We start from the raw sequence: 24,180 nt of genomic DNA, 5'->3' as shown, positions 1-24,180 counted from the left end.
CTTTCCCTGGCATGACCTACATGTCACTATAAATCTACAATAACGTGGTTGACTTGTAACTGCCCTTTAAATACACACCTCACTCAGTTCAAGGACGATTAAAAACAAGCATCAAAAGCTAGCCTTTTGGGCAGTGCTTACATCCCAAGGAGGAATAAGAAAAGCATAGTAGGAGGACAACTTAAATACATTAAATATGTAGGAATAGACTCAATGCCTTGATATACAGGTGTATGTGAAACACCCATTCCCCATGTTAAAGTCTTCAAAGCTCAACCTCGATGTACAGAGGTAAAAAAGTACATAATCTCTGCTCCCTGAGGATGCCAGGCTGCTTAAGGGTTCTTGTACCTGGGATGTTCAAAGTTACAAATTCAATTGTGTTGCCATAAAGGTGGAGGGATAGATAGTTGTCAGTGGCTGTTAATAAAACATATCATAATCTAGTCTTTGTTACTAAGGAAAGGAGTGAAAGATCCAGCAGAAATGGAAGAATTCTCCAGATTACTTGGAGAGAGTGGCAGATGAATGTCAAGATTTTGAAATACAGTCATAGAGTTATATAGCATGGAATTAGATCCTATGGTCCAACTTGGTCACCAGATATCCTGAATTAATCTAGTCCCATTTACCAGCATCTGGCAATAAGCTGAAAGACTCAGACAGCCAGGACAGACATGATGAGCCAAATCATTGCCTTCTGCACCATAACACTTCGATATTTCGACATTTCTAGTGTTGTTAAAAACCACAGAGAAAGATTTTCAATGTTTGTAGTCAGATTTGTGGAAAGAAATTTGCAAGTTCTTGAATCAACATAACTACCAAGTTATTTCATAGAATCCCTACAGTGTGACAGCAGGCTAATAGGCTAATTGAGTCCACACCAACCCTCCAAACAGCATTCCACCCAGACCTCCCCCATCCTTGTAACCTTGTATTTCCTTGGGACAATCTTTGATTTGATTTATTATCATTTGTACCTAAGTCCAGTGAAAAGCTTTGTTTATGAGCAGCACAGGCAGGTCACAGTAAGCACAGGACATACAGATCACAGGGTGAAAATAAAACTTGGACAGAGGTAAGACAAAAAAATGTGAGGCTGAATGAACACAGCAGGCCAAGCAGCATCTCAGGAGCACAAAAGCTGACGTTTCGGGCCTAGACCCTTCATCAGAGCTTTTTTTTTGAAGGGTCTAGGCCCGAAACGTCAGCTTTTGTGCTCCTGAGATGCTGCTTGGCCTGCTGTGTTCATCCAGCCTCACATTTCGTTGTCTTGGATTCTCCAGCATCTGCAGTTCCCATTATCTCTTGGACTGAGGTATGCAGGTTACATCACACAGGACAGGCACTAGGCGAGATCAACATTAGCAAGATCAGCATTATTTAGTATTAGAGAGTGCATTTATCAGTCTAGTAACAGTAGGGAAGCTGTTCTTGAATCTGCTGGTGCATGTGTTCAAGTTTCCGTATCTTCTGCCTGATAGAACATAGACATAGAACAATACAGTGCAGAAAAGGCCCTTCGGCCCTCAATGTTGTGCCGACCTGTGAACTAATCTAAGCCCCTCCCCCTACACTATCCCATCATCATCCATATGCTTATCCAAGGACTGTTTAAATGCCCCTAATGTGGCTGAGTTAACTACATTGGCAGGGAGGGCATTCCGTGCCCTTACCACTCTCTGAGTAAAGAACCTGCCTCTGACATCTGTCTTAAATATATCATCCCTCAATTTGTAGCTATGCCCCCTTGTACAAGCTGAAGTCATCATCCTCGGAAAAAGATTCTCACTGTCCACCCTATCTAATCCTCAGAAGAGGTTGCAGGGGAGAATTACCAGGGTAATGAGCTGCGTAAATGGAGTCCATGAATGGAATGTTGTCTTCCATGAGGGTCTGTGCATTCAACCTTCATTAGTTTCTTATAGTCTTGAGTAGAAGAGTTACCATACTAGGTCATTATGCTTTCAATGGTACAACTGCGTGTTATGGAGGGTCCTTGTGGGCTTGCCAAATTTCCTGAGCCGCTTGAGGAAGAAGAGGCATTGTTGTGCCTTCTTGACCATCCCAAATACGTGGGAAGTCCAGGAAAGGTCATTGGTTATCGTCACTCCTAGCCAATCCACTTAGCCTGCACTTTAGGGGCAATTTAGCATGGCCAATCCACCTAGCCTGCATGTCTTTGGACTGAGGGAGGAAAGCGGAGCACCCGGAGAAACCCACAGAGACATGGTGAGAATGTGTAAACTCCACACAGACACCCAAGGGTGGAATTGAACCCAGGTTCCTATCTTAGGGGCCTCTTGTAGCTTCTCTACCTCTGAGCCAGGAGGACCAGGTTTAAGTGGCAGGTACATGTATCATAATGTGAACAGGTTGATGATGGCAAATATCTGTACCAGTTAGAACGGGTCTTGCAGTGCAATGGTAATGACACCACCTCTGACCCAGAAGTTTGAGGTACGTGTGTAATAACATATCTGTACAGGTTGGCTGAAACAGATACGAAAGCTCATTGTGAAATAAAAGCCCGCCGGCAAAAAAGGCTGGGCTGTGTTTAAAGAGCCCGATCTGCATGCCCCTTTAAGTGGAAGCCCCGCTCCAGGCGCCAGAACGTTCCATTGGCGCCAAATGTTTGACCGCTCCTGGACCATACCAACATCAAATAGGGGGTACAGACTGTGTGCAGTGCGTTGAAACATTCTTCTGTTCCAGAATTCGAGGGAAATTTCAAAAACAAACATTAATATAAATTATCACTAAATGATAATGGATGGGTCGATCAGTTGAATGCTTCTATCCCATGCATTTCCCTTGTTGCCTTTCTTACTACCCCATGGTCACTGCTTTGGTACAGGGTGAGGGGAGCCGCCATTTTGTCGGAGTTTTGCCGCTTTCGGGTTATTTTTGTTTGTTTTTTTTATTGTCGTTGCCCCCGGTTCTCGGCGGCGGAGGAGGTTATTTTTATTAATTTAATAACGACGGTCGGAAGGCGGTGGGGAGGATAGCCTCCAGTGCCGCTGAGGGACGCGAGATATGTACATTAAACAGGTAAAGGCCCCGCTCGGCGAGGCTGGGAGCGAACGGCCGGGCCTCGCCGGCCCCGTTGGGGGGCGAACGGCCGGGTCCCGCGGCGGGGGGGAGGAATGGCCGGGATGGTTATTCTTCCTATTGGAAGAAAATACCGCATCAAGTGTCCGATAAGGAGCGTTTATTTGCTCACATCCACTTGATCGAACATTTTAGGATCTATATGATCATAAACTGACAACAGTTTACTAAATATGTGGATATTTTTAACGCATGACAGTGCAACTAAGAAGTAAAATTAGAATTCACCTGTAAAATTGTGAAGTGACAGGCCCCAACTTCAAAAGGCCGATATTCATCCCCCCGGCTTCTGACCGTCTTCCTTGTCATTTGCGTAGGCAGAGGGCCCATAAGCTCTATTTTATTATTTTATCAGAAGGGGATAATGCAGCCAGGTAGTTCGTTGGATTGACACAGGGCCGTCCGGAATAAATGTCTTTTAAAGTACAGGCGGGATTTATGGAACTGGATGCTGTCTGCCCAAGAGGCTCCAAGTTGTTGATTGTGATTTTCTTTTATGGGGAAAGAGAATGGATACCTAACGTGCATGGAGATAGCACTTTTAACATACACAGGAACCCTTCTCAACGTATTCCTTCATCTGTTCAACGAATTATGCCTGGGGAGATAGTGGTGATATCACTGGACCAGCAGTTCAGAACCCCAGGCCAGTGTGTTCTGGGGACGTGGGTTTAAACCATAAGAAATAAGAACAACAGTTGGCCATTAAGCTCCTCAAGCCTGCCCTGCTATTCAATAGAATCATGACTGGTCAGACATTCATCACATCCACTTTTCTGCCTTTTCCCATAATCCTTGATTCTCCTACTAATGAAGAACCTATTTGTCTCTGCCTAAAATAAACACAGGTATAGCGGTTATCACTGCTGTCTCGTAACACTGGGGATCCAGGTTTAATCTCAGCTTTGGTTACTATCTATGGATTTTGTATGTTCTCCCTTTGTTTGGCCAGTCAGGTGCTCAAATTTCCTCCGACAGTTCATATTAGGTGGATTGGCTGTGCTTAATTGCTCTGGTGATCAGGACTGTGCCGGCTAGGTGGGTTAGCCATGGTAAATGTGAGGTTATGGGGATTGGGTGAGATGCTGTTTGTTGGGTCAATGCAGACTTGTTAGGGAGAGTGGCCTCATTTTGTACTGTAGGGATGCTGTGATTCTACTCTGACTCCGTTCCTAAAGCGGTCTGGCAAGGAGATGCAAAGACTCAACCCTCAGAGAGAGAGAGAAAATAAAAACTCTTCCTCATCTCAGTCTTAAACAGGCACCTGTTTATTCTGAAACTATGCCCTCTTCTCTTAGACTCACTCTGCCATGAGGGAAAGCATCTTTCAACATTTATCCTGTCAAGTCCCTTAACAATCCTATATGTTTCAATGCAGTCATCTGTCATTCCTCTAAACTCCAGTGGGTACAGTCCCAACTGGTTTAACTTTTGCACATATGACAATCCCTCCATACCAGGGGTCATCCTAGTATATGTTTTCACAACTGCTTTCAATGGAATTATCTCTCCATAACTGTGGAGACTCAGACTGCTTACAGTACTCCAGACACTATCTCCCTTGCACAGTTGCAGTAAGATTTCCTACTCTTGTACTCTACTGTAGTGTTAGTATCCAATCACGAGTTCAATAAAAAATGGCAATCATGTAACCAACAGTCAGTTGTCAGAAAAACCTATCTGCTTCACTAATACCCTTAGCAAAGGAATGTGCCATCCATTCCCGGTGTGCCCTACACTGGATCCACTGCAATGTGCAGAAGAATTTTTCAGCTGCAGGTTTGTGTTTTAAAAAACAGTCTGTCACACCTTTGCCACAAGTGTATCTCGTTAAATATTTGTGTGGTGGTGTAAGCGATAATTCTCAGACTGCAGTTAGTAGCACCCTTTCACTTCTGAGTGAGAACATTGTGATTCAAGTGCCACTCCAAAGACTTGAGTGCAAAAATCTTAAATGAAATACCGGTGTAATACTGCAGGAGTACTGCCTTGTCAGAGGACCCATACTTTGGAAGAGTGGTTCAACTAAGGCCCCATCTGTCTCCTCAGGTGGTAGTGAAATATCATGGCACAATTTGGCAGAGCACAGTGGCTATCCTGTGCTCTGATGAAGGGCCTAGGCCCGAAACGTCAGCTTTTGTGCTGTTGGCCTGCTGTGCTCATTCAGCTCCACACTTTGTTATCTTGGATTCTCTGGCATCTGCGGTTCCCATTATCTCTGATACAGTGGCTATCCAGATTGGCCATCCTGGCCAGTTATTACTTAAAAACAAAATGTGGGGTCTTTGAATGGTTACAGTATGGATGAAGTCAATTAGCCTTTTGTGGCTGGTCAAAAGCTTGACTTATCTTCTCCCTGCAGTAGAAGAAGATTTTGTGGTTGTTATGATATTGCTGTTTGTGGGAACTTGTGTGTAAATTGGCTGTTGAGTTTCTTATTGGCTATACTTCAAAATTAAATCTACCTCTTCCCACCCACCTTCCTGCAAAAATCCATCCCCTATTCCCTGGATGAGGCATTCCACTCCCATACATCTCAGATGACCTTGTTTTTCAAGGATCCCCCCTCCCCCCTCCCCCCGCCCCACCCCACCCCACTGTGGTTGAGAACGCCCTCGACCGTGTCTCCCGCATTTCCTGCAACTCATCCCTCACCCCCTCCCTGCAATAACAACCAAAACAAAATCCCCTTCGTCTTCACATACCACCCCATCAACCTCCGGATCCAACACATCAACCTCCGACAGGTCTGCCATCTGCAATCCGACCCCATCAAGAAAGATATTTTTCCCTCCCCACCTTTATCTGCTTTCCGGAGGAACCGCTTGCTCTGTGATTCCCTTGTCCGCTCCATTCTCCCCTCCAGCCCCACCACATCCAGAACTTTTCCCTGCAACTACAGGAAGTGCTATACCTGTCCCTACACCCCCCACCCCCAACAACCCCATCCCAGGCCCCAAGAAGACTTTCCACATCAAACAGATGTTCACCTGCACATGTGCTAATGTGGTATACTGCATCCACTGTTCACGTTGTGGCCTCCTCTACATCGGGGAAACTAAGTGGAGGCTTGGCGCCCGCTTTGCAGAACACCTATGCTCGGTTTGCACTAAACAGCTGCACCTCCCCAGTTGCAGACAATTTCAACTCCCCCCTCCCATTCCTCAGAAGACATGTCCATCCTGGCCCTCCTGCAGTGCCACAACGATGCCAACCGAAGGTTACAGGAACAGCACCTCATATTCCGCTTGGGAACCCTGCAGCCCAATGGCATCAATGTGGACTTCACAAGCTTAAATCTCCTCTCCACCTACCACATCCCAAAACCAGCCCAGCGCATCCCTGCCTCCCTAACCTGACTTTCCTCCCACCTATCCCCTCCTCCCACCTCAAGCCCCACTCCCATTTCCTAACTACTAACCTCATCCCGTCCGCTTGACCTGTCTGTCCTCCCTGGACTGACCTACCTCCACCCTAACTCCCCACCTACATTCACCTTCACTGGTTCCATCCCCGCCTCTTTGACCTGTCTGTCTCCTCTCTGCCTATCCTCTCCTCGATCCATCTGTCCGTCTCCCCCTCTCCCTATTTATTTCAGAACCCCCTTCCCCTCCCTCATTTCTGAACAATGGTCTAGTCCCGAAACGTCAGCCTTTCTTGCTTCTATGATGCTGCTTGGCCGCTGTGTTCATCCAGCTCTACACCTTGTTATCTCAGATTCTCCACCATCTGCAGTTCCTACTATCTCACAAATACTTCAAAATTACTTCATTGGCTGTAAAGTGCTTTGCTATGCCCTAACATCATGAAAGTTATTACAGAATTATATTTCTGTATCAGATGATTATTTAGATAGAAATAGTGTGCAGAGATATGGGCAAAAGGCTGGAGATTAACACAAGTTGTAGGACTCGTACAACAAGATGGGCCGAATTCTGTCCAATGCTGTAATTATGATGTTAAGACTGAAACGAATCAAGTAAACCAGTTCCCAGAGAGATTCCTGGGATGGCAGGACTGATGCCTGAGGAGAGACTGGATTGGTTAAAACTATGCTCACTGAAGTTTAGAAGAATGAGGAGTGATCTCATAGAAACTTATGCAATTCTATCAGGACAAGACATGGTAAACATAGCGAATGTACCTGATGACTGAGGAGTTCAGAACCAGGAGTCACAGAGTAAGGATACAGGCTATTTCATTTAGGACTGAGATGCAGAGAAATGTCTTCATTCTGAGAGTGGTGAGCCTGCGGAATTCTCTGCTGCAGAGAGTGGTTGAGGCCAAACGTTGAATGTTTTCAAGCAGGAGTTAGATATACGTCTGAAGGCTGAATGATTGCAAGGTATGGGGGAAAACAGGAAGAGTTGCTGAGTTGGATGGTCAGTAGTAATTATATTGTATGGCAGAGCAAGCTTGAAGGGCCAGTTGGCCTCCTACTACTCCTATTTTCTGCAATCCTGTAAAGGCAAATCTTCCCTTTCTTCACTGCATTCATTGCCTTCCTGGCTGAGGAAGGGAAGAATTGTCTCCCTGTCTTTATTCAAACCCTTGCCCTCAATTGGTCACATCAAGTTAGATTTGGAAAAAGTTCCCTTCCCTCTTGGATTTTTTTTCGGAAGGAACCAATTTATCCAGGGTTTAGTTTATTAACCAATAAAGTACGAGGTAGTGAAATACGAAAAGAAGAAACAACTGCAACACAGGTCTCAGGATGCTAGCTTATGGTTTAACTTGCACTGTGCTAAAGTGTGCTGTGAAGGGGACACTGCTGAGAGCTTCCGTTCAGCACACTACATGTGCATGCATCAGGCCCCATGCTCAGATGAGGAGGAATGTGACGGACGCCCTCATAAGAATGGGATATAATGCTCAACTTATTGATCATCAGTTCTGATGTGCCACAGTGAAAAATTGCAGTGACCTCCTCAGAGGACAGGCACGGGATCTGACCTAGTATTTATCCAGTACTTCCCTGGAGGGGAGAGACTACACCATGTCCTTCACAGCCTTCAACATGTCATTGATGAGCATCTCGCCAAGATCCTTCCTACGCAACCAATCACCTTCAAACAACTGCCAAGCTTAAACAGACCATCATTTACGGCAAGCTACCCAGCCTTCAGGACAGCATTAACCACAACACCACACAGCCTTGCCATGGCAACCTCTGCAAGACGTCAGATCATGGATTTGGACGCTACAATCACACATGGGGACACAGCCCACTGTGCACACGGAAGATACTCATGTGACTGGGCCATATCTGTGCAGATACTATGATAACGGATGAATGGACATTGTGTAACAATTGCCAGACAGGAATGTTCCCTCCCAGTTGGGGAACCCCTTCAGTGGTCAGGGACATTCAGCTTCTTATCTTTGCATGAGCGACTTCCAAGGCAGCCTTCGAGATGTGCAACAATGCAGAATTACCAAGCAGAAACTGGTAGTCAATTACCATACTCATGAAAATGGCCTCAGCCGTGATCTTGGGTTTAGGTCGCGCTACATATGATCCCACCCCACTGTTGTGTTTCTGTAAAATCTTCCGTACTGTCCTGTTTTGACTCCATCACCTTGATAAATTGTTATTAATTGCTCTATCTTAATTAGTTTGTACAGTTTTGAATTACTTATTAGTTTGGCTAGACCCTCGGCATGCAACTCTTGAACCTATCATGTTATTCCAGTCAGAGATAATGGGAACTGCAGATGCTGGAGATTCCAAGATAATAAAATGTGAGGCTGGATGAACACAGCAGGCCAAGCAGCATCTCAGGAGCACAAAAGCTGACGTTTCGGGCCTAGACCCTTCATCTCTGATGAAGGGTCTAGGCCCGAAACGTCAGCTTTTGTGCTCCTGAGATGCTGCTTGGCCTGCTGTGTTCATCCAGCCTCACATTTTATTATGTTATTCCAGTCATTAGGTTTGTCTCCAGCAGCATCGTATTTTTAATTTTTTGTAATTATCTCTCTGCTTAATTGGACTATGGGTCATCCCCTTTTTAGTCAGTTGTTGACATTTTACTCACACTGTCTAACACTTTTGATCATGTGCAGAGACTTATTATTCAGAGCCCTACTCACACCATTTGGATGATCTTTTGATCTCTCTGCCAATACGTTCTGTGTTCTCTGTGCCTCCCTCTGACTTCGCCTGACGAAGGGACTATGCTCCAAAAGCTTGTGATTTCAAATAAACCGGTTGGACTATGGACTATAACTTGGTGCCATGTGACTTCTGGTTTTGTCCACCTTAGTCCGATACTGGCACCGGCACCTCCACCTCTTGTAATCTGCTTGATTGCATTGAAGTGGTAAATTCCAGTGCATTCAAAAATGTGAAACTTATTTTGTGGAGTTCCTTTGATATAAAAACTGCATTTGTGCTGCCCATCTTCTCTGGATGCAGTTTTTTTTAAAGTTAGTTATAATATGTAAAAGCAGCATATGATCACTAATCTCCTTCGGGGAAGAGAATCTGCCATCCTCACCTAGTCTGGTCTACCTGGGACCCACTGCAGTGTGGTAAACCATACAGTTGTATCAATCACTATAAAGTCTCAGCTTCAACCTAGACATGGGAAAAGACAATGGCAGAAATGGCCCTGTTGACTCTGCAATGTTACTGTTAAGAATATGTGGGGTAGTGTGCCACAATTGGGAAAGTATAGTAGCTTGACCTGGCCATATTCATCGAAGCATACTTTAAATTGTCCCAGACACCACCACCACCATCTCTCTGGATATGTTTTATCCAATTGGCAGACAGACCAAGCAGTGGTGGCAGATGGGAGGGAGTTCCTGTGGGAATGCTCAGCGTTGACTCTGGACCTCATGAAATCTCGTGGCATCAGGTTAAACTTGGGCAAGGAAGACTCCTTCTTGTTACCATGTACAGTCCTCCGTCAGCTGATGAATCAGTACTCCTCCATGTTGGACAATACTTGAAGCAAGCACTGAGTAAGGGTGCGAAATGTACTCTGGGTAGGGTATTTCAGTGCACACCGCCAAAAGTGGCTTGGCAAGCAGCATGACTGATCGAGCTGGTCAGGTCCTAAAGGACATAGCCGCTAGACTGGCAGGTGGTGACGGAACCAAGAAGAGCATATTTGACCTCCGCCTTACCCAGACTGCTGTCTACTGATGCATCTGTCCATGACAGTATTGGCAAGAGCAGCCATCACACAGTCCTTGTGGAGGCAAAGTCCTGCCTTCACATTGAGAATATTCTCCATTTTTTTGTGTGGCATTATCACCATGCTAAATGGAACAGACTTTGAACAGATCTAGCAGCTCAAGACTGGGCATCCATGAGGCGCTATGGGTCATCAACAGCAGCAAGAATGTGCTGGCGTACAAATCATGGCTTGGCATATTCTCTCTCTACCATTACCATTAAGCTAGGGGATCAAACCTGGTTCAATGGAGAATTCAGCAGCGCATTCCAGGAGCAGCACCATGCTTAAAAATGAGGTGCCACCCTGGTGAAATTACCAAACAGGGCTACTTGCAGTGACAAACAGCAAGTGATAGAAATAATTCTGTGATTCCCACAACCAGTGAATCAGATATAAGCTCTGCAGACCTGCCACGTCCACGTGGTGAGGTCCAGCAAGGACTCATAGTGATGAGGGCATCAATGAATGGTGAAGGACAATTAAATAACTCAATGGAAGGGGGGCTCCACAAATATCCCCATCCTTAACGATTGGAGAGCCCAACACATCTGTGCAAAGGTAAGGCTGAAGCATTTACAGCAATCTTCAGCCAGAATTGCCAAGTGGATGATCCATCTTGACCTCCTGTGGTCCCCAGCATCGTGAATAACAGTCTTCATCCAATTGATATCACATGGAGTGAATGAAAGAAACAGATTTGGAGGCACTGGGTTCTGCAAAAGCTATGGGCCCTTACAACATTCCAGATTTTGCTTGTGATTTATGCTCCAAAATTTGCCTCTTTCTGAGCCAAGCGTCTCCAATTCAGTTACAACCCAACAATGAAAAATTGCCCAAGTATGTCCTGTACACAGAAAAGGACAAATCCCACCTGGTCAATTACTGCCCCATCAGTCTACTCTTGATCATCAGTAAAGTGATGGAAGGTGTCATCAGCAGTGCTATCAAGCAGCACCTGCTCAGTGATGTCCTGTTTGGCTTCTCCCCGACCTCGCTACATACAACCTTGGTTCAAACATCGACCAAAGGAACTAACTTCCAGGGTGAGGTGAGAGTGACAGCCCTTGATATCAAAGCTGCATTTGGCTGCGTGTGTATTCATGGACCTCTAGAAAAACTGGGATCGGGGGCAAACTCTCAGCTGGTTGGCGTCCTACCTGCACATAGGAAGTTGGTTGTGGAGATGAGTCATCTCAGCTCCAGGCCGACTCTCCAGGATTTCCTCAAGATAGAGTTCTCGGCCCAACCAACTTCAGCTGCTTCATCGATGACCCTCCCACCATCAGGACATCAGAAGTGGGGATGTTCGCTGATGATTGTGTAATGTTCAATATCATTTGTGACTGCTCAGATACTGAAGCTGTTCATGTTTAAATGCAGAATTAATGGGAACTGCAGATGCTGGAGAATTCCAAGATAATAAAATGTGAGGCTGGATGAACACAACAGGCCAAGCAGCATCTCAGGAGCACAAAAGCTGACGTTTCGGGCCTAGACCCTTCATCGGAGAGGGAACTGGAATTAAAAGGGAGAGGGGGGGGAGGCGGACCGAAGATGGAGAGTAAAGAAGATGGGTGGAGAAAGTATAGGTGGGGAGGTAGGGAGGGGATAGGTCAGTCCAGGGAAGACGGACAGGTCAAGGAGGTGGGATGAGGTTAGTAGGTAGATGGGGGTGCGGCTTGGGGTGGGAGGAAGGGATGGGTGAGAGGAAGAACCGGTTAGGGAGGCAGAGACAGGTTGGACTGGTTTTGGGATGCAGTGGGTGGGGGGGAAGAGCTGGGCTGGTTGTGTGGTGCAGTAGGGGAAGGGGAGATTTTGAAACTGGTGAAGTCCACATTGACACCATATGGCTGCAGGGTTCCCAGGCGGAATATGAGTTGCTGTCCTGCAACCTTCGGGTGGCATCATTGTGGCAGTGCAGGAGGCCCATGATGGACATGTCGTCTAGAGAATGGGAGGGGGAGTGGAAATGGTTTGCGACTGGGAGGTGCAGTTGTTTGTTGCAAACTGAGCGGAGGTGTTCTGCAAAGCGGTCTCCAAGCCTCTGCTTGGTTTCCCTAATGTAGAGGAAGCCGCACCGGGTACAATGGATACAGTATACCACATTGGCAGATGTGCAGGTGAACCTCTGCTTAATGTGGAATGTCATCTTGGGGCCTGGGATAGGGGTGAGGGAGGAGGTGTGGGGGCAAGTGTAGCATTTCCTGCGGTTGAAGGGGAAGGTGCCGGGTGTGGTGGGGTTGGAGGGCAGTGTGGAGCGAACAAGGGAGTCACGGGGAGAGTGGTCTCTCCGGAAAGCAATGTTCCCCAACCCCGCACGGCCCGTTTCTATCTCCTTCCCAAAATCCACAAACCCGCCTGCCCTGGTCGACCCATCATCTCAGCCTGCTCCTGCCCCACCGAACTCATCTCCACCTATCTGGACTCCATTTTCTCCCCTTTGGTCCAGGAACTCCCCACCTACGTCCGTGACACCACCCACGCCCTCCACCTCCTCCAGGACTTCCAATTCCCTGGCCCCCAACACCTCATATTCACCATGGACGTCCAGTCCCTATACACCTGCATTCAGCATGCAGATGGCCTCAAGGCCCTCCGCTTCTTCCTGTCCCGCAGGCCTGACCAGTCCCCCTCCACCGACACTCTCATCTGCCTAGCTGAACTCGTCCTCACCCTCAACAACTTCTCTTTTGACTCCTCCCACTTCCTACAGACTAAGTGGGTGGCCATGGGCACACGCATGGGCCCCAGCTATGCCTGCCTCTTTTTAGGTTACGTGGAACAGTCCCTCTTCCGCACCTACACAGGCCCCAAACCCCACCTCTTCCTCCGGTACATTGATGACTGTATCAGCGCCGCCTCTCGCTCCCCAGAGGAGCTCGAACAGTTCATCCACTTCACCAACACCTTCCACCCCAACCTTCAGTTCACCTGGGCCATCTCCAGCACATCCCTCACCTTCCTGGACCTCTCAGTCTCCATCTCAGGCAACCAGCTTGTAACTGATGTCCATTTCAAGCCCACCGACTCCCACAGCTACCTAGAATACACCTCCTCCCACCCACCCTCCTGCAAAAATTCCATCCCCTATTCCCAATTCCTCCGCCTCCGCCGCATCTGCTCCCACGATAAGACATTCCACTCCCACACATCCCAGATGTCCAAGTTCTTTAAGGACCGCAACTTTCCCCCCACGGTGATCGAGAACGCCCTTGACCGCGTCTCCCGTATTTCCCGCAACACATCCCTCACACCCCGCCCCCGCCACAACCGCCCAAAGCGGATCCCCCTCGTTCTCACACACCACCCCACCAACCTCCGGATACAATGCATCATCCTCCGACACTTTCTCCATTTACAATCCGACCCCACCACCCAAGACATTTTTCCATCCCCACCCCTGTCTGCTTTCCGGAGAGACCACTCTCTCCGTGACTCCCTTGTTCGCTCCACACTGCCCTCCAACCCCATCACACCCGGCACCTTCCCCTGCAACCGCAGGAAATGCTACACTTGCCCCCACACCTCCTCCCTCACCCCTATCCCAGGCCCCAAGATGACATTCCACATTAAGCAGATGTTCACCTGCACATCTGCCAATGTGGTATACTGCATCCATTGTACCCGGTGCGGCTTCCTCTACATTGGGGAAACCGAGCGGAGGTTTGGAGACCGCTTTGCAGAACACGTCCGCTCAGTTCACAACAAACAACTGCACCTCCCAGTCGCAAACCATTTCCACTCCCCCTCCCATTCTCTAGATGACATGTCCATCATGGGCCTCCTGCACTGCCACAATGATGCCACCCGAAGGTTGCAGGAACAGCAACTCATATTCCGCCTGGGAACCCTGCAGCCTAATGGTATCAAAGTGGACTTCACCAGTTTCAAAATCTCCCCTTCCCCTCCTGCATCCCTAAACCAGCCCAGTTCGTCCCCTCCCCCCACTGCATCCCAAAACCAGTCCAACCTGTCTCTGCCTCCCTAACCGGTTCTTCCTCTCACCCATCCCTTCCTCCCACCCCAAGCCGCACCCCCATCTACCTACTAACCTCATCCCACCTCCTTGACCTGTCCGTCTTCCCTGGACTGACCTATCCCCTCCCTACCTCCCCACCTATACTCTCTCCACCTATCTTCTTTACTCTCCATCTTCAGTCCGCCTCCCCCCCCCCCCACTCCCTATTTATTCCAGTTCCCTCTCCCCATCTCCCTCTCTGATGAAGGTTCTAGGTCCGAAACGTCAGCTTTTGTGCTCCTGAGATGCTGCTTGGCCTGCTGTGTTCATCCAGCCTCACATGTTTAAATGCAACAGGGTTTGGACAATTTGCCGGTTTGGGCTGACAAGAAATTCCAGACAATAACCCTACCTAATAAGAAACAATCTAACCACTCCACCCTTGAAATTCAATGGTGTCACCATCACTAGATCGCCCAATGTCAAAATTCCAGGGGTGTTACCATGATCTGAAACTCCACTGGACTTGCCGTACAAAGCAGTGATACAAAAACAGGTCAGAGGCTAAGGATACTGTGGTGAGTAGCTCACCACCTGACTCCCCAAAGCCTGGCTGTCCTCTACAGGGTACAAGTCAGGAGTGTGGTGGAATACTCCCCAGTCACCTGGCTGGGTGCAACTCCAACAATGTTGAAGAAGCTTGATGCCATCCAGTACAAAGCAGTCTTTGATTGACACCACATCCACAAACATCCATGCTGTTCACCACTGAAACTCAATAGCAGAGGTGTGTACTGTATACAAGGTGCACTGCTCAAATTCACCAAAGATCCTTAGCACCTTCTAAATCCACGAACACTTGCATCTTGAAGGACAAAGCTTCTGGTAAGAAGGTGGCGGAGATGGGCTTTTGAGCCTTGTGCTTATCCGTTCCATCCGCTTTTTGTTTCTTTACTATTTTCAGTTCTCTTTCTTATTGTTTTTATTTTTACTTAGCTCTTGGTGAAGAGATCAGTTGCGGTGTTTGCATTGACGGCGAATGGGCCAGACAATGCGAATTCTTGATGGTGCCAGAGAGAATTTGAGTTCCCGGCAGCTTCTGCATCGAGGCAGTCCTAGTGCCAAGTAATGCCTGCTGTTGAGGAGGCACGTTTAGGTTCCTGGCGATGCCCAGTACGAGACTCAGCAGGATCTGCAACGTTGAGGTGTACCTGAAGCGGACTAATGGCGGAGCCAGGTTTGGGCTAGTACGGTACCTGGCGGCATTGTGGCTCTGCATTGGTGAGGTATGACTGAAGTGGATTCCAGCGATGGCGGAGACATGTTTGGGCTGGTGCAGTACCCAGCAGCATCGAAGCTTTTGAATGGTGAGGTCCAGCAAGGCCTGATAGTGATGAGGTATCAGTGAAAGTGACTTTCATTCCAGCTGTGGTGATGCGGCGGAGGGGACTTGTAGGCTTAACAAGAAGAACTGTAAAGATGTTTTGTTCTGTTAGGGTGCTGGAGAGTGGCAACACTATGTAACACTTCTCACTGTATTTTGGGACAAGATATAAGTGACAATAAATAAAACAAATCGAATCGGCAGATATATGGGAGCATTACCACCTGCAAGCTTCCTTCCAAGCCAGTCACCATTCTGACTTGGAAATATGTCACCATTCCTTCACTGTTACAGGGTCAAAATTCTGGGAGTAGCTCCCATGATGGCATTGCATACCAGCCTACACCACATGGATTGCAGCGGTTGAAGAAGGCAGCTCACCACCTTCTCAAGGGCACGAAACACTGGCCATCCTGCGATGTCCAAGCCCCCTGAATGAATGGGGAAAAAAAAGGTAGCTGGCCCAGATGTGAAGTTTTTCCATCTTGGACATTAGGCATCAGATTTTAGAGATTATGGGAACTGCTGATGCTGGAGAATCCGAGATAACAAAGTGTGGAGCTGTGTGGAACACAGCAGGCCAAGCAGCATCTTAGGAGCACAAAAGCTGACGATTCGGGCCTGGACCCTTCATCAGAAAAGAGGGATGGGGAGAGGATTCTGAAATAAATAGAGAGAGAGGGGGAGGCGGACTGAAGATGGATAGAGGAGAAGATAGGTGGAGAGGAGAGTTGAGAGTTGCAGTGGGAGAGAGATCCCCTGAAGTTAGTCCGGAGGGAGGAGGGTAACTTCTTCAGGTTAGGCATCCTGGAAGAGGCTTTGCAGTGAGGTTAAAATTGTGATCAGAGATAATGGGAACTGCAGATGCTGGAGAATCCGATTTCAGAATCCTCTCCCCATCCACCTTTTCTGATGAAGGGTCTAGGCCGGAAACGTCAGCTTTTGTGCTCCTAAAGATGCTGCTTGGCCTGCTGTGTCCATCCACCTCCACACTTTGTTATCTAGGCATCAGATTTAGGTATTTATTTTAGGTTTTACATGGTAAGGTTGGTGATGTTTTTTGCGCAACAAAAACAGCACAGTTTAGTTGTCCAGATGGGAATATTTTTGGCTAAATGCCAAAAATACCTTGATTATGTGGACCTATTTTAGTTGCAGCATCCTTGCTTTACCATCCTATACTTTGGTCACATCAGCAGTACATGCACATAAACAGCGTTTGTAAACAATACAATATAAAATGCATTAAATTTACAAAATAATAGCCTAGCTCAGGAGCCAACAGGACATTACTTTGTTGTGGCTAAAATGTCTGAACTCCTTGTTTTGAGGCTCAGTCCTTTTTATTAGTATTTTATGGTGTAGGTTTGGTATATTGTTCAAAGTAAAGGTTATTGAAGCAGACGTTTACCGGAACACTTTCAAATTTCAAAGGGTTTTGAAAATGCTTGAAACAAACCAGAATGCAAAACACCACTTCCATTTTTCAGTGAAGCCCCAAGATAAGTTTATATGTAGACTGCAATTGACTAATAAAGTATTCAAGACTGAATTGATTTTTGTGTATGCACTACAGCAGTGCCAATAGAATTGCAAGGAACGTGGGATTAGGCCATCCTTCCATGCAGCTCTATTCTCGTGCTCTGTTGATAATTGCCAGTCTATGTTTTGACTCCCAGCCTGCTGCCTTGCTTCTGTAACCCATAATACAATTTGCAAGCCAAAAATAGTCAATCTCAGTGTTGGAAGTATTCAGTTGACCTAATGTGAATAAAATTTAAAGGAAACTGTTCTAGATTTGCATGCATTTTTCTGTAAAGGCATGCTTACTGGTTTCAATAACTGCCCTAAATTCAGTCCGCTTTATTATGGTATGATACTGTCAACTATCACTTCAGATCAGTTCTGTTCGCCACAGATGTGCCGTTAGCAGTATTTTCAGTGAGTGTTCAAGCTTAAAGTACTCTCCCCAGACACAATCTGTAATTTTGTTGCTGTGTGTTTTTCACTGATCTAAGGGCACGGTATGAACAAAAAGGTACGCTTCACTTGCAGTTTCTGAAAAAAATTCCGTTGAAAAAAATTAGAAGCACATGCTGATGAGAAATGAAATCATGTGGGAGGAAACTTACAGCACATTAACGCCAACACTAATCATTGTCCTGTAAATTCTGTGTAACATTATATCTTACATGTTACGTTTTCATTTTTATACCTTAGTTTTATGAGGCATTGGCACATTTATGAATCGTCATACAGGAGATTTGTGAAAAATAAAAACATTTGCAGCTTATTTTTTAATGATCAGTTAGGATGTTGTATGCTTAGAATACAAATCTTTATTTGATAACACAGAACTTGACTGCTGAAAATAGGTGCACTTTGTTAAAGCTCTTCATCTTGTACTGAGGAGGATAATTTGCAAAAAATTCCAAAGTAAAAAGAAAGCAACTTTTATGTCATGTCATATGAAAGGAGTATGTTGATTGGTTGGCAAATGGACAGTGATGGTAGAGGTGTTCCCATGGAGAGTGCACCAGTTTATGATAACTGACAATTAACTTAGCAAATTTTATTAAACACGAAAATCAGGCAGATTGACTCTGACTCTGGTTTCAACATATTGCTCTGAAAAATGAACCAGAAGGTGACTATTTTCTGAAGAAGGGTCTCAACCCGATATGTCAATTTTCTTGCTCCTCTGATGCTGCCTGGCCTGCTGTGTTCATCGAGCTTCACACCGTGTTATCACAGTGGCTATCTTCTATTTTGTTGTGTTGGAAAGGTGCACTGTCTGTACAGGGCATTGTGTATTATTTGTAGTTTCCAGTACATGCAAGTGCACTATACTGCGCACTGACAGAGCATAATTCTTTGAACTTGGGGCGGAGGGACAAATATCGTCCAAGTGCAGAATCGCATCTAGTAACGTATACCGTTTCGGGAGTACTGCAGTACATACTGGTTATGGACATGATGTCTGTGAACAACCAAAGGGATTTATTGTGATTCAGATTTGCATTGTGCCGCTTGGAGGTGATGGGACATTTGGAATGTAGCCGATGTAAAGTTCACTGTGGTTATTGCAGCTAATGGCTCTATCTAATCTGCAAGGTCCAATCTTAGAGTCATATCTCCTGTTTGTGGAAGGCTGGGCTCATGGGAACAACAACAATTGTTTATTGAAAGGAAGAATAATACTTGGAAAGCAGAAGTTATATCCTGACCCCTCAGAAGCAGAATTTCTATCTGGAGATAACAAAGGGTACCTTTTTGTCGATGTTTTAGGTTTTGAAGACACTTTGTCCCAAAGTTGTCTTGTTTGCTACGTAATGACATCCCAACAACATTTTGGTCCTAATAGGTTGCAGCTGTAAAACTGAAGTTTATCATGGCATTAAACATTCATGATAGTAAAACATTCAGTCATATTAAAGGGTGATGTTTCACATAATACACATTTCTGTAAAGCCTGCGGCAGGTGTAGTCTTTGCAATGGATGCCCAATTATGTCAGGCATGGCTTAGTAGTGAGCAGTCTTGCCTCTTGAGTTAAGAGGTTGTAGGTTTAATTTCCACTTTAATGTTTGAGAGCAAAAGTGTTGGGCTCGTGTTGAACTGATGGAATGTTATACTTTAGGAGGTGTTATCTTTTTGAAAGTGACGTTAATGTGAGGCTGATATTTATCCTCCAATATCTCAGAGACAAATTATCTGGTTATTATTACTTATGACTGTTGTGTTATATTTCAGAAGCACTTAACTAACTGCAAAGTGCTTTAGGATGTGGAGAAAAAGGTACCTACTAAACAAAACAGCTGTTTTCTTTGTAACAAGGACCTTCTGAACACTAGATATTAATATGTTTGTTAATGGTTGGTCATTAGATCAAAATCATGAATCATAGAATCTGTAAGGATTCTATCAGGTGGCACAGTGGCTCAGTGGTTAGCACTGCTGCCTCACCGCGCCAGGGACCCAGGTTCGATTTGACCCTCGGGTAACTGTCTGTGTGGAGTTTGCACGTTCTCCCTGTGTCTGCATGGGTTTCCTCCAGGTGCTCTGGTTTCCTCCCTCAGTCCAAAGTTTTGCAGGCTAAGTAGATTGGCCATGTCAAATTTCCCATAGTTTTCAGGGATGTGTAAATTAAGTGGGTTACAGGGGGATAGGTCTAGGTGGGATGGTCTGAGGGTCACTGTGGACTTGTTGGGCTGAAGGGCCTGTTTCCATGAAAATGACTTCAGTGAACATATTGTGTGCGTAGTCACTGTCCTGTGATATTTGGCCACATAGCTCTAACAATGCATCATCGAGGCTGTCATCCGGGAATCTGGCACACCATTTTCATTCATTGGCAGTTAAGGTGTTTGCATTACTTTATAGATCTGGACCCTGAAGACCTGAATGAGACTTGAGCCTGTAACATGTTTTACATTTAAAAGGAACCGGACTGCGGGTTTCAAGATATCCACAAAGTATTGTAATTAATCCATGTAATTTATTTTTAACCACATTTCCTGTTTAGATTGGATAGTATTTTTTTGTTTTCCGCTGTAGGATGGGGATTATGGTAGGATTTTGATGTGAAAAAGTTTTCTTCATTGGTTAAGAGGTGTTGACGTAAAGGTGTAAGTGTGGGGGTTAGTTTTATAAAACTGAAAGCTTAAGTTGTTTGCACTTCTTGTCTTCTAGGTGATTATCCAGGGTTTCCGCAGTTACAGGGATCAAACCATAGTTGATCCTTTCAGCTCTAAGCATAATGTTATAGGTAAGTTTCTGAGGATGCTTGTTCAAAAAGGATTTTTCAGAATGCTTGCTTGACTATGAGAAATTTTCTAGTTAACTGCATGAAAATAATTTAATTACTTTGTGTTTCTGTAGTAAACTCCGATGTAAAATGAACCAATTTTCAACTTTGTTGCATAGACAAAATTTGTAGTTATAATAGTTATGAATAAGGTTACTTTAGAATATTAATTTTGAGATTAAACTCATTTACGTTCTGACTTTAAGTTTTCCCAAAGGTGTTAAGCTAAAATTCAGACAGGACAGGAGAGGACTTTCTTGTGCGTGTTAACAAAAACATTGTCAGTCTGATTCTTGATTGTATTCTTACTGTTTGGTTGTATTCTTTATCGGCACTTGGATGCATAATCTAAGTTGCAATTTCTTTGGTTTAAGTATGAAAAGAAAGCCTTGTTTATGTTTAATCTTCCAGTTCTAAAGTATGAATGGTCTGAAGGTGGATAAATCACCAGGACCAGATGGACTGTACCCCTGAGTTCTTAAGTAGATAGCTGAAGAGATAGTGGAGGTGTTAGTGGTGATCTTTCAGGGATCGCTAGAGTCAGGGCAAATTCCAGACATCTGAAAAATGGCTAAAATAACACCCCTGTTTAAAAAGGGAGCAAGGCAAATGATGGAAAATTACAGATTAATTAGCCTAACCTTGGTTGTGGGTAAAATTTTTGAGTTGATTGTGAAGAATGAGATTTCTGAATACTTGGAAGTACATGGTAAAATAGGGCAAAGTTAGCATGACTTCATCAAGGAGAGGTCATGCCTGACAAATGTGTTGGAATCCTTTTGAGGAGGTAATGAGCAGGTTAGACCAAGGACAGCCAATGGATGTTATCTACCTGGATTTCAAGAAGCCCTTTGATAAGGTGCTGCACAGGAGGCTGCTGAGTAAGATAAAGGCCCATGGTGTTAGAGGCAATGAACTAGCATGGATAGAAGATTGGCTGTCTGGCAGAATGCAGAAACTGGGGTTTTAAAAAGGTCTTTCTCAGGATGGCAACTAGTGACAAGTGGTGTTCAACAAGAATTACTGTTGGGACCACAGCTTTTCACTTTGTACACTAATGATCTAGACGAAGGAACTGAGGGGATTCTGACTAAGTTTGAAAATTATACAACGGTAGGTAGAGGGACAGGTAGTATTGAGGAGGTGGGGAGGCTGCAGACAATTTGGACACGTTAGGTGAGTGGGCAAAGAAGTGGCAGATGGATACGACATGGGAAAGTATTAGGTCACGCACTTTGCTAAGAAGAATAAAAGCATGGACTATGTTCTAAATCGAGAGAAAGCTCAGAAGTCTGAAGTGCAAAAAGGTTTGGGAATTCTCGTCCGGGATGTTCTCGAGTAAACTTGCAGGTTGAATCAGTCGTTAGGAAGGCAAATGCAACTTTGGCATTTATTTTGAGCGGACTTGAATATAAAAGCAGGCATGTACTTCTAAGGTAATAAAATGTGAGGCTGGATGAACACAGCAGGCCAAGCAGCATCTCAGGAGCACAAAAGCTGACGTTTCGGGCCTAGACCCTTCATCAGAGAGGGGGATGGGGTGAGGGTTCTGGAATAAATAGGGAGAGAGGGGGAGGCGGACCGAAGATGGAGAGTAAAGAAGATAGGTGGAGAGAGTATAGGTGGGGAGGTAGGGAGGGGATAGGTCAGTCCAGGGAAGACGGACAGGTCAAGGAGGTGGGATGAGGTTAGTAGGTAGATGGGGGTGCGGCTTGGGGTGGGAGGAAGGGATGGGTGAGAGGAAGAACAGGTTAGGGAGGCAGAGACAGGTTGGACTGGTTTTGGGATGGTGGGGGGGAAGAGCTGAGCTGGTTGTGTGGTGCAGTGGGGGGAGGGGACGAACTGGGCTGGTTTAGGAGACTGAGAGATCCAGGAAGGTGAGGGATGTGCTGGAGATGGCCCAGGTGAACTGAAGGTAGGGGTGGAAGGTGTTGGTGAAGTGGATGAACTGTTCGAACTCCTCTGGGGAGCAAGAGGCGGCACCGATACAGTCATCAATGTACCGGAAGAAGAGGTGGGGTTTGGGGCCTGTGTAGGTGCGGAAGAGGGACTGTTCCACGTAACCTACAAAGAGGCAGGCGTAGCTGGGGCCCATGCGGGTGCCCATGGCCACCCCCTTAGTCTGTAAGAAGTGGGAGGAGTCAAAAGAGAAATTATTGAGGGTGAGGACGAGTTCAGCTAGGCGGATGAGGGTGTCGGTGGAGGGGGACTGGTCGGGCCTGCGGGACAGGAAGAAGCGGAGGGCCTTGAGGCCATCTGCATGCGGAATGCAGGTGTACAGGGACTGGACGTCCATGGTGAAGATGTGGTGTTGGGGGCCAGGGAATTGGAAGTCCTGGAGGAGGTGGAGGGTGTGGGTGGTGTCACGGACGTAGGTGGGGATTTCCTGGACCAAAGGGGAGAAAATGGAGTCCAGATAGGTGGAGATGAGTTCGGTGGGGCAGGAGCAGGCTGAGACGATGGGTCGACCAGGGCAGGCAGGTTTGTGGATTTTGGGAAGAAGATAGAAACGGGCCGTGGGGGGTTGGGGAACAATGAGGTTGGAGGCTGTGGTTGGGAGGCCCCCTGAGGTGATGAGGTCATGAATGGTGTTGGAGATGATGATTTGGTGCTCGGGTGTGGGGTCATGATCGAGGAGGCGGTAGGAGGTGGTGTCGGAGAGTTGGCGTCTGCCCTCGGCGATGTAGAGGTCAGTGCGCCATACTACCACTGCGCCACCCTTATCTGCGGGTTTGATGGTGAGGTTGGGGTTGGAGCGGAGGGCTGCCCGTTCTGCAGGGGAGAGGTTGGAGTGGGTGAGAGGGGTGGAGAGGTTGAGGCGGTTAATGTCTCGACGGCAGTTGGAGATGAAGAGGTCGAGGGAGGGTAGGAGGCCTGGGGGTGGTGTCCAGGAGGAGGACTTGTGTTGGAAGCGGGTGAAGGGGTCAGTGGAGGGAGGGTTAGGCTCCCGGTTGAAGAAGTTGGCATGGAGGCGAAGACGGCGGAAAAACTGCTCTATGTCCAATCGTGACTGGTATTCGTTGATGTGTGGTTGTAGGGGGACAAAGGTGAGCCCCTTACTAAGGACTGACCTTTCGTCCTCAGTTAGTGGGAGGTCTGGGGGGATGGTGAAGATGCGGCAGGGTTCAGTGTGACTGTCTTCTCTGGGGTTGCTGGCTGTGGACGTCGTGGGCGGAGCGATGAGGTCGTCGGCCGTGGGCGGGGTTCCGTCGGCGGTTGGAGTATCGGGGTGGGCGGCAGCGGCTGCGGTGAGGGTGGTGTGTGAGGTGTTGTACCTGGAAGTGGAGGTGGTGACTGCAGCAGCGGTTCCGGAAGTGGTGTGGCCGGCGGAGGCGGATGTGTCGTCATCGGTGGGGTCTCCGTCCGTGTCGTCATGGTCAATGGTGGCGGGTGCATGGTGGGGGAGGGGCAGGGACAGACTCGGGATTTGGGAGGCGCAGGAATCCTCTTGTGGGAGGCAGGGGCCGGTGAGTTGGTAGTACTTACGATTTTTGGTGTCCAGTAAAGCTGAGTGAAACTGGGTATTCAGTCTGTGGATCCTGCAGAGGATAAAAAACAGCAGGGGTCCTTTGCAGGTCTGGGAGAGGGAGGCTCTGAGCTGGGGCAGGTTGGATTGCAGTGCCTGGAGGCGCCAGCGCATGGCTGCGAGTGTCTGTTTCAGGACTCGCAGGGAGAAATTCAGCCTCATGTACTTCTAAGGCTCTGGTCAAGGCCACTTTTGGAGTATTGTGCAC

At 46.8% G+C, this 24,180-nt stretch overlaps 1 protein-coding gene across 1 annotated transcript in view; it reads left to right on the top strand.

Annotated features, from left to right (window-relative positions):
• Window positions 1-2,865: 2,865 nt before the first annotated feature.
• Window positions 2,866-24,180, top strand: part of smc3 (structural maintenance of chromosomes 3) — a 98,384-nt gene continuing 77,069 nt past the window's right edge. Inside the window, exons 1-2 of the mRNA XM_059652942.1 lie at window positions 2,866-3,054; window positions 20,332-20,407. Coding sequence (XP_059508925.1) covers window positions 3,040-3,054; window positions 20,332-20,407 — 91 coding nt within the window. The 5' untranslated portion in view covers window positions 2,866-3,039. The remainder of the gene's footprint in view (window positions 3,055-20,331; window positions 20,408-24,180) is intronic.

This window comes from Stegostoma tigrinum, chromosome 20, assembly GCF_030684315.1.
Source record: "Stegostoma tigrinum isolate sSteTig4 chromosome 20, sSteTig4.hap1, whole genome shotgun sequence".
NCBI lineage: Eukaryota > Metazoa > Chordata > Chondrichthyes > Orectolobiformes > Stegostomatidae > Stegostoma > Stegostoma tigrinum.
Note: the sequence above shows the minus strand (reverse complement) of the source record. Positions and strands in the feature narration are given on the sequence as shown.